This window comes from Eumetopias jubatus, unplaced genomic scaffold, assembly GCF_037043125.1.
Source record: "Eumetopias jubatus isolate StellerSeaLion01/CBP00866 unplaced genomic scaffold, mEumJub1_p1.0 scaffold_16, whole genome shotgun sequence".
Taxonomy (NCBI): Eukaryota; Metazoa; Chordata; class Mammalia; order Carnivora; family Otariidae; genus Eumetopias; species Eumetopias jubatus.
In genome coordinates, this window is record NW_028274822.1 from 52,867,132 (window position 1) to 52,882,837 (window position 15,706).

The following is a 15,706-nucleotide window of genomic DNA, read 5'->3' on the forward strand; positions in this document are numbered from 1 at the left end:
TGGGGTAAATATCTAGTAGTGCAATTGCTAGGTTGTAGGGTAGCTCTATTTTTAACTTCTTGAGGAACCTCCATACTGTTTTCCAGAGTGGCTGCGTTCCCACCAACTGTGTAGGAGGATTCCCCTTTCTCTGCATCCTTGTCAACATGTATTGTTTCCTGATGTTAGCCATTCTGACTGGTGTGAGGTGGTATCTCATTGTGGGTTTTTGTTTTTTTTTTAAGATTTTATTTATTTGTTAGAGCGAGTGAGCACAAGCATGGCAGAGGGAGAAGCAGTCTCCCTGCTGAGCAAGGAGCCCAATGCAGGACTTGATCACAGGACCCTGGGATCATGACCTGAGCTGAAGGCAGATGCTTAACTGGCTGACCCACCCAGGCATCCCTCTCATTGTTGTTTTTATTTGTATTTCCCTGATGCCAAGTGAAGTGGAGCATTTTTCATGTGTCTCTTGGCCATTTCTGTGTCTCCTTTGGAGAAATGTCCTGTTCATGTCTTCTGCCCATTTCTTGAATGGATTATTTGTCTTTTGGGTATTGAGTTAGGTAAGTTCTTTCTAGGTCTTGGATACTAACCCTTTATCTGATAGGTCATTTGCAAATATCTTTTCCCATTCTGTAGTTTGCCTTTTAGTTTTGTTGACTGTTTCCTTTGCTGTGCAGAAGCTTTTTATCTTGATGAGGTCCCAAAAGTTCATTTTTGCTTTTGTTTCCCTTGCCTTTGGACACATGTCTAGCAAGAAGTTGCTGTGGCCTAGGTCAAAGAGCTTGCTGCCTGTGTTCTTCTCTAGGATTTTGATTAATTCCTGTCTCACATTTAGGTCTTTCATCCATTTTGAGTTTATCTTATGTTATAAGAAAATGGTCCAGTTTCATTTTTCTGCATGTTGCTGTCCAATTTTCCCAGCATCATTTATTGAAGAGAGACTGTTGTTTTTCCATTGGATAGTCTTTCCTGCTTTGTCAAAGATTGGTTGACCATAGAGTTGAGGGTCCATTTCTGGGTTCTCTATTCTATTCCATTGATCTATGTGTCTGGTTTTTTGCCAGTCCCATACTGTCTTGATGATTACAGCTTTGTAATAGAGCTTGAAGTGGCATTGTGATGCCACCAGCTTTGGTTTTCTTTTTCAACATTCTTTGGCTCTTTGGGGCCTTTTCTGATTCCATGCAAATTTTAGGATTATTTGTTCCAGCTCTGTGACAAATGCTGATGGTATTTTGGATGTCCAATGTGCTATCCATTGCGCTACAGAGCGCAATGGTATTTTGATAGGGATTGTATTGAATGTATAGATTGATTTGGGTAGCATAGACATCTTAACAGTATTTGTTCTTCCAAACTGTGAGCATGGAATGTTTTTCCATTTCTTTGTGTCTTCTGCAGTTTCTTTCATAAGTGTTCTGTAGTTTTTTTTTTAATTTTTTTGATTTTTGTTTTTAAAGATTTATTTGAGATAGAGCGAGAGAGAGAAAGAGGGGGAGAGAGAGAGCACAAGGAGGGGAGAGGGAGAAGCAGGCTCCCCACTGAGCAGGGAGCCTGATGGGTGGGCTAGATCCCATGACCCGGAGATCATGACCTGAGTGGAAGGCAGACACTTAACCGACTGAGTCACCCAGGTGCCCCTGTGTGTTCTGTAGTTTTCAGAGTACAGATCCTTTACCTCTTTAGTTAGGTTTATTCCTAGGTATTTTATGGGTTTTGGTGCAGTTGTAAATGGGATCAATACCTTAATTTCTCTTTCTTCTGTCTCTTTGTTAGTATATAGAAATGTAACTGATTCCTGTGCATTGATTTTATATACTGCCACATTGCTGAATTCCTGTATGAGTTCTAGCAATTTTAGGGTGGAGTCTTCTGGGGTTTTTTCTGCATCAAGTGTGTCATCTGTGAGGAGAGAGTGTTTGACGACTTCTTTGCCAATTTGAATGCCATTTACTTCTTTTTGTTGTCTGATTGCTGAGGCTAGGACTTCTAGTACTATGTTGAACAACAGTGGTGAGAGTGGGCATCCCTGTTGTGTTTCTGACCTTAGGGCGAAGGCCCAGTTTTTCCCCATTGACAATGATAATTCATTGTGGGCTTTTTGTAGATGGCTTTTATGATATTGAGGTATGTTCCCTCTGTCCCTACACTGTGGAGAGTTTTAAACAAGAAAGGATGCTGTATTTTGTCAAATGGTTTTTCTGGATCAATTAAGAGGATCATATGGTTCTTGTTCTTTTATTAATGTGATCTATGACGCTGATTGATTTGCGAATATTGAACCACCCTTGCAGCCCAGGAATAAATCCCCCTTGATCGTGGTGAATAATCCTTTTAATGTACTGTTGGATCCTATTGGCTAGTATCTTGTTGAGAATTTTGGCACCCATGTTCATCAGGGATATTGGTCTGTAATCCTCCTTTTTGATGGGACCTTTGTCTGGTTTTGGGATCATGGTAATGCTGGCCTCATAGAATGAGTTTGGAAGTTTTCCTTCCATTTCCATTTTTTGAAACAGCTTCAGAAGAATAAGTATTAGTTCTTTTAAATGTTTGGTAGAATTCCCTTGGGAAGCCATCTGGCCCTGGACTCTTTCGTGTTTTGGGGGAGATTTTTGATTACTGCTCTAATTTCCTTTCTGGTTATGGGTCTGTTCAGATTTTCTATTTCTTCCTGTGTCAGTTTTGGTAGTTTATATGTTGTGATTGAGTTCAAGTTTCAAAGCATTGTGGTCTGAAAATATGCAGGGAATAATCCCAGTCTTTTGGTATTGGTTGAGACCTGATTTGGGGCCCAGTATGTTATTCATTCTGGAGATTATTCCCTGTGCACTCACAAAGAATGTGTATTCTATTACTTTAGGATGCAATGTTCTGTATGTATCTGTGAAGTCCATCTGGTCCAGTGTGTCATTGAGAGCCCTTGTTTCCTTATTGATCTGCTTAGATGATCTGTCCATTACTGTGAATGGGGTGTTGAGAGTCCCCTACTAATCATTGTATTATTATCAGTGTTTCTTTTTCTTCTTTTTTAAAGATTTTATTTATTTTTTTGACACAGAGAGACAGCGTAGGGAGAACACAAGCAGAGGGAGTGGGAGAGGGAGAAGTAGGCTTCCTGCTGAGCGAGGAGCCCAATGTGGAGCTTGATCCCAAGACCCTGGGATCATGACCTGAGCTGAAGGCAGATGCTTAATGATTGAGCCACCTAGGTGCCCCAGTGTGTTTCTTTAATTTGGTTATTAATTGGTTTATATATTGGTTGCTCCCAGTTAGGAGCATAAAAATTTATATTTGTTAGATCTTCTTGTTGGATGGACCCTTTAAGTATGATATAGTGTCCCTCTTCATCCCTTACTACAGTCTTTGGTTTAAAATCTAATTTGTCTGATATGAAGATTGCTACCCAGCTTTCTTTTGATGTCCATTATCATGATATATGGTTCTCCATCCCCTCACTGTCAATCTGGAGGTGTCTTTGGGTCTAAAATGAGTCTCTTGTAGATAGCATATGGATGGGTCTTGCTTTTTTATCCAGTCTGATACTCTCTTGATTGGAGCATTTATCCCATTTACATTCAGAGTAATTATTGAAAGATAAGAATTTAGTGCCATTGTATTACCTGTAAAGTCCCTATTTCTGTAGACTGTTTCTTTCTGGTCTATGTTACTTTTGGGCTCTCTCTTCACTTACAGGATCCCCCTTAATATTTCTTGCAGGGCTGGTTTAGTGGTCACAAAATCTTTTAATTTCTGTTTGTCCTGGAAGCTCTTTATCTCTTCTTCCATTCTGAATGACAGCCTGGGTCGATAAAGTATTCTTGGCTGCATGTTTTTCTCATTTAGTACCCTGAATGTATCATGCCAGCCCTTTCTGGCTTTCCAGGTCTCTGGATAGGTCTGCTGCCAGCCTTATGTTTTTACTCTTGTAGGTTAAGGACCTCTTGTCCCAAGCTGCTTTCAGGATTTTCTCTTTATCTTTGAAATTTGCAAGCTTCACTATTATATGTCGGGGTGTTGATCTGTTTTTATTGATTTTTGAGAGGGGTCCTCTCTACCTTTGGACTTGAATGCCTGTTTCCTTCCCCAGATTAGGGAAGTTCCTACCTGTGATTTCCTCTAATATACCTTCTGTCCCCCCTTTTCTTCTTTCTCAGGGACCCCAATATTGTTTTGCTTTATGGTATTGTTGATTTCTCGAAGCCTCCCCTCATGGTTTTTTGTCATTTTTCTCTTTTCCTCAGCTTCCTTCCTTTCCATCAACTTGTCTTCTGTGTCACTTACTCTCTCTTCTGCCTGATTTACCCTAGCTGTTAGAGCATCCAGTTCAAACTGCATCTCAGTTAAAGCATTTTTAATTTCAGCCTGATTAGATTTTATTTCTGCACTAAGATTCTCTGGTGTCTTTATGCTTTTTTTCAAGCCCAGCTGGTAACTTCATAATTGTTTTCCTGAATTCCAGCTGTGACATTTTACTTATATTCATATCCATTAGATCTGTGGCAGAGAGTATTACCTCTGGTTCTTTCTTTATAGAAACTCCTCTTTTTAGTCATTTTGCCCAAAGAAGAATAGATGGACAAGAGAACAAAATCAAAAATGTCAACCACGACCCAAGCGAAATACATACAAGACAAATCCGAAGAGGTCAGAAACCAAAAAGAAAAGGAAAAGAAAGAAAAGGGGGTGGGGAAAAGAGAATATAATCTCCCAGGTGGACAAAACAGGGTGATCCACTTGGTCCTGGGTGTATTTGGTCTGTTTGTTAGAAGACACTAAATCCCAAAATTGTAAAGAAAGAAAAACTTATATGTATACAAAAATAAAATTGAATACAGTGAAAGGAAGCCAAAAAATGAAGAATATATCTATAAAATGTAAATATGAAAAATGAAAGTTAAAAAAAGACTTAAAAATAGTTGATAAAATGAGAAACTAGTTGAATAGGAAAAAATAATTTTATACTGAAAGATAAATGAATCATGAGGAAAAAAACGTCAAATTTATATACTATTTTCCCCTAGCGCTGGAGTTTTGCAGGCCTATATGCTTCGTAAACTTGGTGTTCACCTGTTGTTCCAGTTCTAGGGGAGGGGCCTGTTGGCTGATTCTCAGGTGTCTTTGGGTGGAGTTGTACTGCCCCTTGCCATGGGGCTGGGCTCAGTGTAAGCTGCTTCTGGTTGCTCTATGTGGTTTTTGTTTCCTGAGGGCTTTCTGCGCTTCTTGAGAGGATGAAAATAAAAATGGCCTTGCTCTACCTCCAGCTCCAGAGCTGAAGGATTCTGGTCCCCCCTTTTCAGTAAACCCTCAGGGATAAGCGGTCTTCCCTTTCGTGTGTGCCCAAGTCTGCACACTCCTGCAGTGCCTACCCTCATCAATCCTCCCCAGGGAAAGGAGGAGGGTCGCCGTGGTTCTGCCCTCTGCAGGGCCTCCGCACGGAGAGCTATTGCTGGGTCATGCCGCAGTGCACGGTTTATGGCAAACCAAGCTGAAAGCCCCCTTCCAGCCTTGCTGAATGAAACCAGTTTCCCTCCTCCAGTGCTGGGAAACTGCCGGCTCAGGCACCCCCATTCTTTCTGTGACCCTGGGGATTCTGAGACCACACTGTCCCAACTAGAATTTTGCCCCACTTCACCACCTGAGCACCTTTCAGGCAGGGATGTCTCTCACTGGAGCAGATTTCTAAAGGTTCCGATTTTGTGCTCTGGGGCATATCATTTTCTGGTAGCTGGCTTATGGAGGCTCCCTCCCCCTTCCATTTATCTTCAGCTGTATCCCCTCAGATTCACTTCTCTGTACTAACTACCTTGCAAAAAGTGGTTGCTTTTCTATTTGTAGAGTTCCAGCAATTCTTTTCTTATATCTGAGGTTGAAGTCATAGGTGTTCAGAATGATTTGATAGTTATCTAGCTAAATTCAAGGGACCAAATGAAACGAGGTCTCCTGCTCATCTGCCATCTTTCCTCCCCTTAAGCCAATGCTGGAGCTTTTAAAAACCACCATGGACGACTCATTCTCCAGGTTTTCCTAGTAAGTTTTTGGACAGATTCTTATTTTCTCTTGATTGTTTTCATTGCCTTAGTCAGCTGTGATCATAAACAATTGCCACTGATTGTTTTTGACAAATGACCCACCAGAAAAAGTGGTTCACAGGGAGCAAGTTCTGAGTTAGGTCAAGTAAAGACAAAGCCTGCAAGTGGAGGTTCCTCGGGATTGGTCAGAGAAATCTAATAATGACAGTTGTATGGGGAAGGGGCTTTGAGGGAACTCCAGATTCACTCCAGTGACTCCTGCCTGGGTGGCTGGTTTTCACCATGATTGCAGGGCTGTCAGTTTTTAAGGCTTCTGTGAGCTGGTGAGAAGAAAATGGGATAGGGCATATTAAAACATCACAGAGCTCACTGTTCTTACTGAGATTCAGCTGGTATCTTGAATAAATACTCCTTGGATTGTTCCAAGCCTTTGGTTAACACTTAGAATTCTGAAAATGTTGATTTTGACAATGTTTTCAGATGGTGTCATTGGTTTTATCAGTGAACGGGTGTTCATAAGTCCTTACTCTACCATTATGGAAGTGCTCACTCTCTTAACTGATTTTTGACATACACATTCATCTGTGTAATCCATACCCTCTCTTAACATGTAGAACATTACATGAATCTAGAAAATGTGCTCATCATCACTTAGGCTCTGTTATAATCATTGCCTTAGAAGTTAAATTAGATGCCTAGAACATAATTGTAATACTGTGTATTCATTTAATTATTTTGTAGAAGAAGTATGATGGGTCTGCTGGGTGGTTATAATTCACATGTGTGTTGGATTAGTGCTACTTTCTGCACTTTCAACTTGCTTAGCAATTAAAAGTTTCTCAACTTAGGGAGCCAATTTTTTTGAAAGTAAAAGTACCATGCCACATGGCCCACTTCCCATGCCATTTTTTAGGTTGTAGAATTGGACCCTCAACAGGATTTTCTCCAAATTTTCCTAAAGAAAAAGCTCCTGTGTCTTCAGTATATTTCTGCGAATTAAGATGAGCTTTCGTTTACCTTGATATTTGTGTTATTTGAATTCAGAGAATGAGTATGTAAGATTTAGACTTCCTACTTTAATTTGGTTATTTTTGTTGTGTCACACAGATTTATTCCAGAAGCTCTAATAGGGATCTGTGGCCATTTGTCAGTTTGTTGGAGGTAAAGCTTTTATTGTGAGGTTATTCCCTTTGGTAGATTTGAGACAGATATAAATATACATATGTAGTCACTCTACCCTGTTTCCTGGCAACCACTTACATTGTTTTCAGTTTCTTTTACTAATTTGATTACACCTCCTGTTCCTTTTTCTTACTTTCAACACCTTTTGTGATTTGTTTCTTTTCAGATTTTGTTTCTCTCTTCTAATGGAATACTCATTTCAAAAAGATAGTGTCATTTTACATTGTATCAAGTGTATGATTGTGATGTTTTTTGAAATTCTTTTGGACTGTGATGTGAATTTATTCCTGAGGCAGGTGACTTTCTAAATTCTCCAAGAGGATTGCTTCTACAATGCAAGATTTATCTTGAGGTCTTAGATTATCTTCCTCTTTTCCTTACCTTCATGAAGGGGTATTTATAAACCCTTGAGTGTGAGTACAGGAAATTTTCTGGACTTAATTACAGAAGTCTGAAACCTACTGGAAATTTGTATTCTCAGCCTTATTTGCCATGATAGGGTTTTTGCCTAGGTTAGGTTTGTATGGATGGTTTGGTTTGAAAGGGAGACTTACTTACTGGTGACTTTCTCCATTCCTTATCATTGAACAGAATTTCTTAGTTTTGAATCAATTTAAGTATGTGTGTGTTGTTTTATCTCTGAGCTCCTCTCTCTCCAAACTTTCGTATACTTCCCATAGATGTTTTAAGATAGTATTTGGGGTTGGGTATTTTGAGCCTATTTCCTAGAAGTATTGCATAGTATCTTAGAACCCATTTACTTTTTTTTTTTAATTTATTTTTAAGTTATCTCTACACCCAATTTGGAGCTTGAACACACAACCTCAAGAACAAGAGTTGTGTGCTCCACCCAGGTGCCCTGAACCCATTTACTTCTTATTTTTCTTAATAGACATTAGGTTCATAGAATTTGATTAATTACAATTTTTGGTTTATAACAGTTCATCAATTCAGGCATTGTGTTTTTTAAGGTGTATTTATTGAAAAATTTAGTAAGCTGAGTAACCAGAAGTTACCACCCAAACCAGTAAGTAGCATATTTTCTGTAACCTACATCTGTGTGCTCCTCCCTTTTTGTTTTTTCCCCCCATCAAAGCTAATCACTATCTTGAATTGTTTTTATTTCCTTTTTTTTTTTTTTAAGATTTTATTTATTTGTCAGAGAACACACAAGCAGGGGGAGTGGCAGAGGGAGAAGCAGGCTCTTCGCTGAGCAAGAATCCTGATGCTGGACTCTATCCCAGTACTGTGGGATTAATGACCTGAACCAAAAGCAGACACTCAACTGACTGAACCACCCAGGCTTCCCTACTTCCCTATTTTTAAAAAATCTAATTTTGCTTATTTTTTGATGCTGCAAAAGATAATCATACTATTTGTCGTTCTACAAGGGACTTGTATTTTCACTTAATATTAGGTTACTAAGATTTCAACTTTGTGTGCGTCTGTAGTTTTTTTTTTCATAAGCGTAAAATATTCTTTTGTGTATATTTAAAAGAAATCATACTATATTTATCCATTCTCCATTCAGTGGGCATTTGGCTTCCCCTACCACATTTAGCATTCTGAGTAGTACTGTCTTATAAGTTGTATAATTGTGTGTGCATGTGTGTGTATGCTGTTATATGGTGTTATGTATGTTTGCTAGTCCAAATCTACATAAGTTCTTAGGTACCTAGAAGGGAACTTGTGGGTTGTAAAGATCAAAGTTCTAATATACAAGGTAATGGCAAATTGTTGTTGTTTTTAAAAATTTTTTTTATTCATTTGAGACACAGCAATAGAGAACATGAACAGGGGGAGAAGCAGAGGGAGGGGGAGAAGCAGAGGGAGGGGGAGAAGCAGGCTCCCCGCTGAGCAGGGAGCCAGATGCGGGGCTCGATCCCAGGACCCTGGGATCATGACCTGAGACGAAGGCAGACGCTTACTTAACCATCTGAGCCACCCAGGCGCTCCTATTGTTGTTATTTTAAATTTTATTCATTTATTTGAGAGAGAGAGAGTGGGTGAGCAAGAGAGAGTGCACAAGATGGGGTGGGGTAGGAACAGAGGGAGAGGGAGAAGCAGACTCCCCGCTGAGCAGGGAGCCCAATGTGGGGCTTGATCCTGGGACTTCAGAATCATGACCTGAGCCTAAGTCAGATGCTTAACTGACTGAGCCACCCAGGTGCCCCAGCAAATTGTTTTCTAGAGAGATTATATTTGTTTATTCATACATCCATCACTTATGAAAGTTTGGGTTTTATGTTTTTTGTTTTTTTTTTAAGTTTGAGTTTTAAAACTCACTTTGGAAGCCATTTGGGTCTGTTAAGCTTCTTGCCGAAGGAATTTTTTTTTTTTTTAAGATACTTATTTATTTGAGAGAGAGAGACATAGCGAGAGAAGGAACACAGGCAGGGGGAGTGGGAGAGGGAGAAGCAGGCTTCCTGCAGAGCAGAGAGCCTGATGCGGGGCTCGATCCCAGTACCCTGGGATCATGACCTGAGCCAAAGGCAGACCCTTAACGACTGAGCCACCCAGGTGCCCCTGCAGAAGGAATTTTTAACTATTACTTTGATTTTGTTAATAGAGTTATAAGAATAGGCTATTACTTATTGACTTAGTTTTGGTAAATTATACTTGGAGTGTTTAGTCCATTTCATTAAATTTTCAAGTTTATTGGCATATAGTTGTTGGTAATGTTTTCGAAGAAACAATGTTTGCTTTGATAATTTTTTTCTGGTTTCAAATTCTTTTTCTGGTTTCAAATTCTTTGATTTCTGCTCTTTATGTCCTTGCTTTAGGTTTATTTTGCTTTTTTTTTTTTTTGGTAGCACCTTGAGGTGTAGAATCTTAGACAAGTCTCAGATCAGTAATATAAGATGAATATTTTGTGCTATAAATTTTCTTTTTCTTATTTTTTTGGAGAGGGAGGTAGGGGAGGAGCAGAGGGAGAGGGAGGGAAAGAGAGAGAATCTTAAGCAAGCTCCATGCCCCATTTGTGGAGCCTGACGCAGGGCTCGATTTCACAACCCTTAGATATGACTGAAGCCCAAATCAAGAATTAGACATTTAACCAACTGAGCCCCCCAGGTGCCCCTATAAATACTCTTTTAAGAACTGCTTTTACTACATCCCAAGTTTTGATAATGCTGTATATTCATATTTCTACAGTTTGGTGTATTTTTTATTTATTTTGCAATTTGTTCTTTGATCCATAGATTGTTTTAGGAATGTGTTATTCAGTTTCTAAGTGTTCTTAACATATTTTCCTCTTTATGTTGATGTCTAGTTTGATTTTATTGTCAGAGAACATACTCTGTATGTACTCTTTTAAATTTGTCAAGATTTGTTTTGTGCTCCAGAATAAGATCTGTTTTGGGGAGTTTTCTATGTGTTCTTGAAAAGAATCTGTATTCTGTTGTTGGGAGGAGTGTTCTGTAAATGTCAGTTTGATTCCATTGGTTGATGATATTATTTAGTTCTTTTATATCCTTGCTGGTTTTCGGTGTGATGGTGACTAAGATAGGGATATTGAAGTTCCCCACTTATTTGCAGGTTTATTTCTTTTTTCAGTTCTCTGAATTTTTGTTTTTTATAATTTGAACTTGTGTTATTTTGTGTATACAGAGAATTTTTATGCATTCTTCATAAGTGCATCCTTTCATCGTTACGGAATAATACTCTTCTGTCCCTGGTAATTTTCTTGCTCTGAAGTGTATTTTTTGTGATATTTGTCAGCTATTCTTTTCATTCATGTTTGCCTGGTATGTCTTTTCTCATCCATTTTTTTTTTTTTTAAGATTTTATTTATTTGACAGCAGGAGAGGGAACACAAGCAGGGGGAGTGGGGGAGGGAGATGCCGGCTTCCTGTGGAGCAGGGAGCCGCATGCAGGGCTCGATCACAGGACCCTGGGATCACGACCCAAGCTGAAGGCAGAAGCTCAACAACTGAGCCATCCAGGCACCCCTCATCCATTTTCTTTTAACCTACTTGTATCATTATATTTGAAATGAGTTTCTTGTAAACAATATATAGTTGAGTCACTTTTTTTATGGGTCACTCTCCCAATTTTACTTAGTGTATTTGCATTACATTTAGTGTAATTATTGATATATTGGGACTTAAGTGTGTCATGTTATAACTTCTATTCCCTTTTTCATTTTTCTTTTCTAACCTTTGTATGGATTACTTGAACATATTTTACTCTTCCATATTCTACTATTTTCTTTATAAGGTGATTTTGAGTATATTTTTTGTTTTTTTGTTTTTTTAGCGATCACTCTAAGGAATTTGTATATGGACAAAACATTACATTCTACTAGTGAAGATATTTTACCACGTAAAGTGAATTGAAAGTGAAATATTACCAAATTATTTCGGTTCCTTAACTCTCTCCCCTTTATAATTTAGTTTTTTCTTTTTTTTTTTAAGATTTTATTCATTTATTAGCATGAGGGAGGTTGGAGCGGGGAGAGTGGGCGGACAGGGCAGAGGGAGAGGGAGAAGCAGACTCCTGGCTGAGCAAGAAACTTGATATGGGGCTTGATCCCAGGACCCTGGGATCATGACCTGAGCCAAAGGCAGATGCTTAACCGACTGAGCCACCCAGGTGCCCTATAATTTAGTTTTCTTAAGTATTACCTCTACATACATTGAGAACCATATCAAATAGTGTTATTTTGATTTCAGCAGTCTAATTTTAAAAACTCAAGAGAAGTGTGGTCTATTTAATTTACCCATGTATTTATTTTATTCTTCATATCCTGGTGACAATCTTTTATCTACTTTGATGTTAATATAGCTACTCCAGCTTTCTTTACATTAGTGTTAAGATGCTTTTTCCAACTTTTTAACCTATTGTCACTTTATATTAGGCAGCATATAGTTATGTCTTAAAATTTCACAATCTCTACCTTTTAATTGGGGTATTTAGACCAGTTATATTCACTGCAATTATTGCTATGCTTGTTCCTGGTTTTTTTTTTTCTCTTATTTCAAATTGAGTATTTTGTGTGTGTGTAATTCTGTTTCTTTCCTTTGTTGGCGTATTAGTTGTTACTCTTGTTCTACTGATAATTTTAGGATTCAAAATACATAACTTTGTCATAGTCTATCCCAAGTAATATTATTTACTTCACATACAATATTAGTACATCACAGCAATAATATCCATGCCATTTACTGTCTTGATCTTTTGTTCTTGTACATTTTACATTGAAATATATTAAATATGGAACTGTATTCTGATTTTCCTTTAAACAGGATTCCTTCCTCTAGTTAATTGACACATTCATTACCTTACATATTTACCTTTTTTGTTGTTTGTTTGTTTTTGGTGAGAGCATTTTTAAGTTTTATTCTCTTAGCAGATTTTAGTTATACAGTAGAGTGTTAGTGACTAGATCTTCAGACCTTACTTATCTTATAGCTGCGTTTGCGTTCTTTTACAACCTCTCCCTATTTCTTGCACTCCCCAGCTCTGTCAACCAATATTTGTAGCTTTTTCCATTTTCTCCTCTCTTCTTTCCAGTACCACACTTGTGTGAGATGTTTTCTTTTAGTCCCTCATGTCTTTTATACCCACTTTGATATTTTCCGTTCCTTTTCTTTATTTCTTATGGGAAAGTTCATTGAATGTATCTGTGTGTTTTCTAATTCTTTCCAGTTATGCCACATCTAGTGTTTACCTTTTCTATTTAGTGTAATAGGGGCTCTGGCCTCATCCCCAATTCTGTTTATATCTGCTATTGGGAAATGGTGTCCCTGGACATCTAGCCTGTGTTTTGAGAGACTAGGGATGCCTACTCTCCAGAGTGTTGTTAATGGTTCCATAAGAGGTTCTTTTGTCATGATACATGGAAGTAAGAATGTCTTTGCTATAATTCCTGTATTCTTCAGAGAATGTTTTTATTGTGTAAGTCATAGTGAGCAATGTTTTATAAGTTTTGAAGCAGTAAAGAATTTTGAAGGGACAGATGCAGGGGGGTAGTAGGATAGATAAGGATACAGGCATTTATTTAGTCTTAGTTTGCTGAGAGAGTTTAAGATTTAGTAGGGTGGACCCAAGAATGTGTGTTTCTTGAGTTTTTTGGTGATGCTGATAACAGCTGGTCTGGGGAATATATTTTGAGAACTGCTGGATTAGATGATATCTTGACTTTGGGCCCTGATTCCTTTACCTTGAATTAGGGGTGTTGTCTAGCTTGGGATCATTTTATTAACACTTAATAAAAGTTCTATAGCAATTTCCCTTGGTACTTAAGTAGCCTGTTTAAAATCACTGCATTAATGTTTTATTTTAGTGATCATTCAGGATATGTTCGTCCAGTACCAGTGCCACGCAGTTTAAATAGTGATATTTCCTATTTTGGTGTTGGGGGCAAGCAGGCTGTTTTCTTTGTTGGACAATCAGCCAGAGTAAGTAAAAAGGTTTCTTATAAATGAAAGTTGATTAAAAATATTTTGAGGTTGATTCTAAATGTGTTAACCAGTTTAACTTCTAGGAATTTTTAAAGTACTCTTTTTAATATTTAACAGATGATAAGTAAACCTGCAGATTCCCAAGATGTTCATGAACTTGTGCTTTCTAAAGAAGATTTTGAGAAGAAGGAGAAAAATAAAGAGGCAATATATAGTGGATATATTAGAAACAGAAAGGTATGATACATTTTAACTCATTAATTATAAAGTTGTTACTGTTGGACATATGATAGAGACAAATTTTTTTTCAATTTCTATCCAAGATACTTACACTATTGCTTTAAAAGTTGAAGGTATGGCATTTTCAAATTGTGTTAATTTTCATCTTTTTCCTTTTGTCATACGAATAGGAAAAAATGACTATTTACATGCTTTTTCAGGCTGGAAGTCTTCAGGCAACAACTTGTCTCATAAAGCTAGCTTCCTGGAAATTGCTCATAAGATTGTAAACTTTTTTCCTTACACTGAGATTGAATTTTTAAACCTTTTTTGGTCTAACAGTTTCAAGTTAGAGTAGAAAACAGTTATAAGATAATAAGCTTTTAGGAAATCAGAGCTCCAGAGAAATAAATGAGTGATTTATTTCTGTTACAAATTTACATTCAGATTCTAATTTTAGTGAGCAGAATGTTAGCAAATTTGCGTCGTGGTGGTGAGTATATAGTATTTATTGTATTATTCAACTTTTCTCCACTTGAAACATTTTAGAATGTTTTTAAATGTTTTTTTAAAAATTATTTTTAAGTAGGCTCCATGCCCAATGTAGGGCTTGAACTCACAACACTGAGATTGTCATGTGCTGTACCCACTGAGCCAGCCAGGTGCCCCTAAAATCTTTATTTTAAAGTGATTTTGAGCTTCTTAAATTCTTTTCTGATTCTAAAGTAAGTTGTAAAAAATGTATAGGAAACTTAAATAAAAATTGTCTCAAATTCTGGGAAGAAATTTCTAGTTAATTTCTAGTCTAACTTTTTTATTATATGCTTTCAGGGTTTTGTTTTTTGTTTTAATTCCAGTGTTAACATACAGTGTTATATATTAGTTTCAGGTGTACAATATAGTGATTCAACACTTCGGTATAGTACCAGTTGCTCATCTAGGTAAGTGTACACTTACCTGAAACTAATGTAACACTGTAACACTGAAGTTAAAATAAAACCTTATTGGCATCTTGAGTTGGGGGGGAAAGTGTAGTCTTAATCTCCTTCATATACTTACTTTTTAAAAATATATTTACAACCAAAAAAATACATATATATTTTTACACTTTTGAGCCCACATTTTTTTTTTTAACATTTTGGGTATTTCTCCATTTTATAAAATATTTTTGTACACATGCACTTTTAATCAGTTTGAATTTATTGTAATTTATTCTGTTGAGCATTTAACTTAAAGGATTTTATTATAATTATAAATAAAGACATAGCCATGAATGTCTTTGCATAACATTTTGTCCAAATTAGTTTTTTCTTCGTACAGATTATAGAATTTTAAAAGTGTGACAATGAATTTGAACTTTTTAAATGTTCACGGTGTGGATTACAAATTGCTTTTCTAGAAGGTTAAACCCAAGTCAAATACACTCCCCAAAACAGTATATGGAAGTGCCTATCTGATAACTTCCTTATTTTTAAAAAGTGGAGTGGAGGGGAAAGCAGCAAAATGCTGGCAATTTGACAGGTGAAAGTAATACCTTTTCTTTATTAAATGGGCTGAATTTTTTTTTTTGTATTTATAAGCCACTTCCTTCTATATAATGTAACATTCTCTTTTGTCCACGAAATTTCTTCATTTTGCTCATCTCACTTTTTCCCTTTTTAAATTTGTCGCATTTATTAGACAATTTACGCATCTTATTATATTTACATAATAGTATTCCATCTTATGTTACCATCCCAAAGCCCTATATGGTATATTTGTGGAAATATTTGCCATGTCAAAACAGGTGAAAAATAGGAATTGAGAATTTAAATGTTTTTCAAGACTGTATAGGTATGGTAAAACTTGGATAGAACTGTTATCTCTTGGGTCATCATTTCTGCC

At 37.2% G+C, this 15,706-nt stretch overlaps 1 protein-coding gene across 4 annotated transcripts in view; it reads left to right on the top strand.

Annotated features, from left to right (window-relative positions):
- Positions 1-15,706, top strand: part of SMCHD1 (structural maintenance of chromosomes flexible hinge domain containing 1) — a 139,226-nt gene that overhangs the window by 20,894 nt on the left and 102,626 nt on the right. For all 4 annotated transcript variants that reach the window (XM_028092350.2, XM_028092352.2, XM_028092351.2 and 1 more), the window contains exons 6-7: positions 13,486-13,600; positions 13,721-13,840. In XM_028092350.2, coding sequence (XP_027948151.1) covers positions 13,486-13,600; positions 13,721-13,840 — 235 coding nt within the window. The remainder of the gene's footprint in view (positions 1-13,485; positions 13,601-13,720; positions 13,841-15,706) is intronic.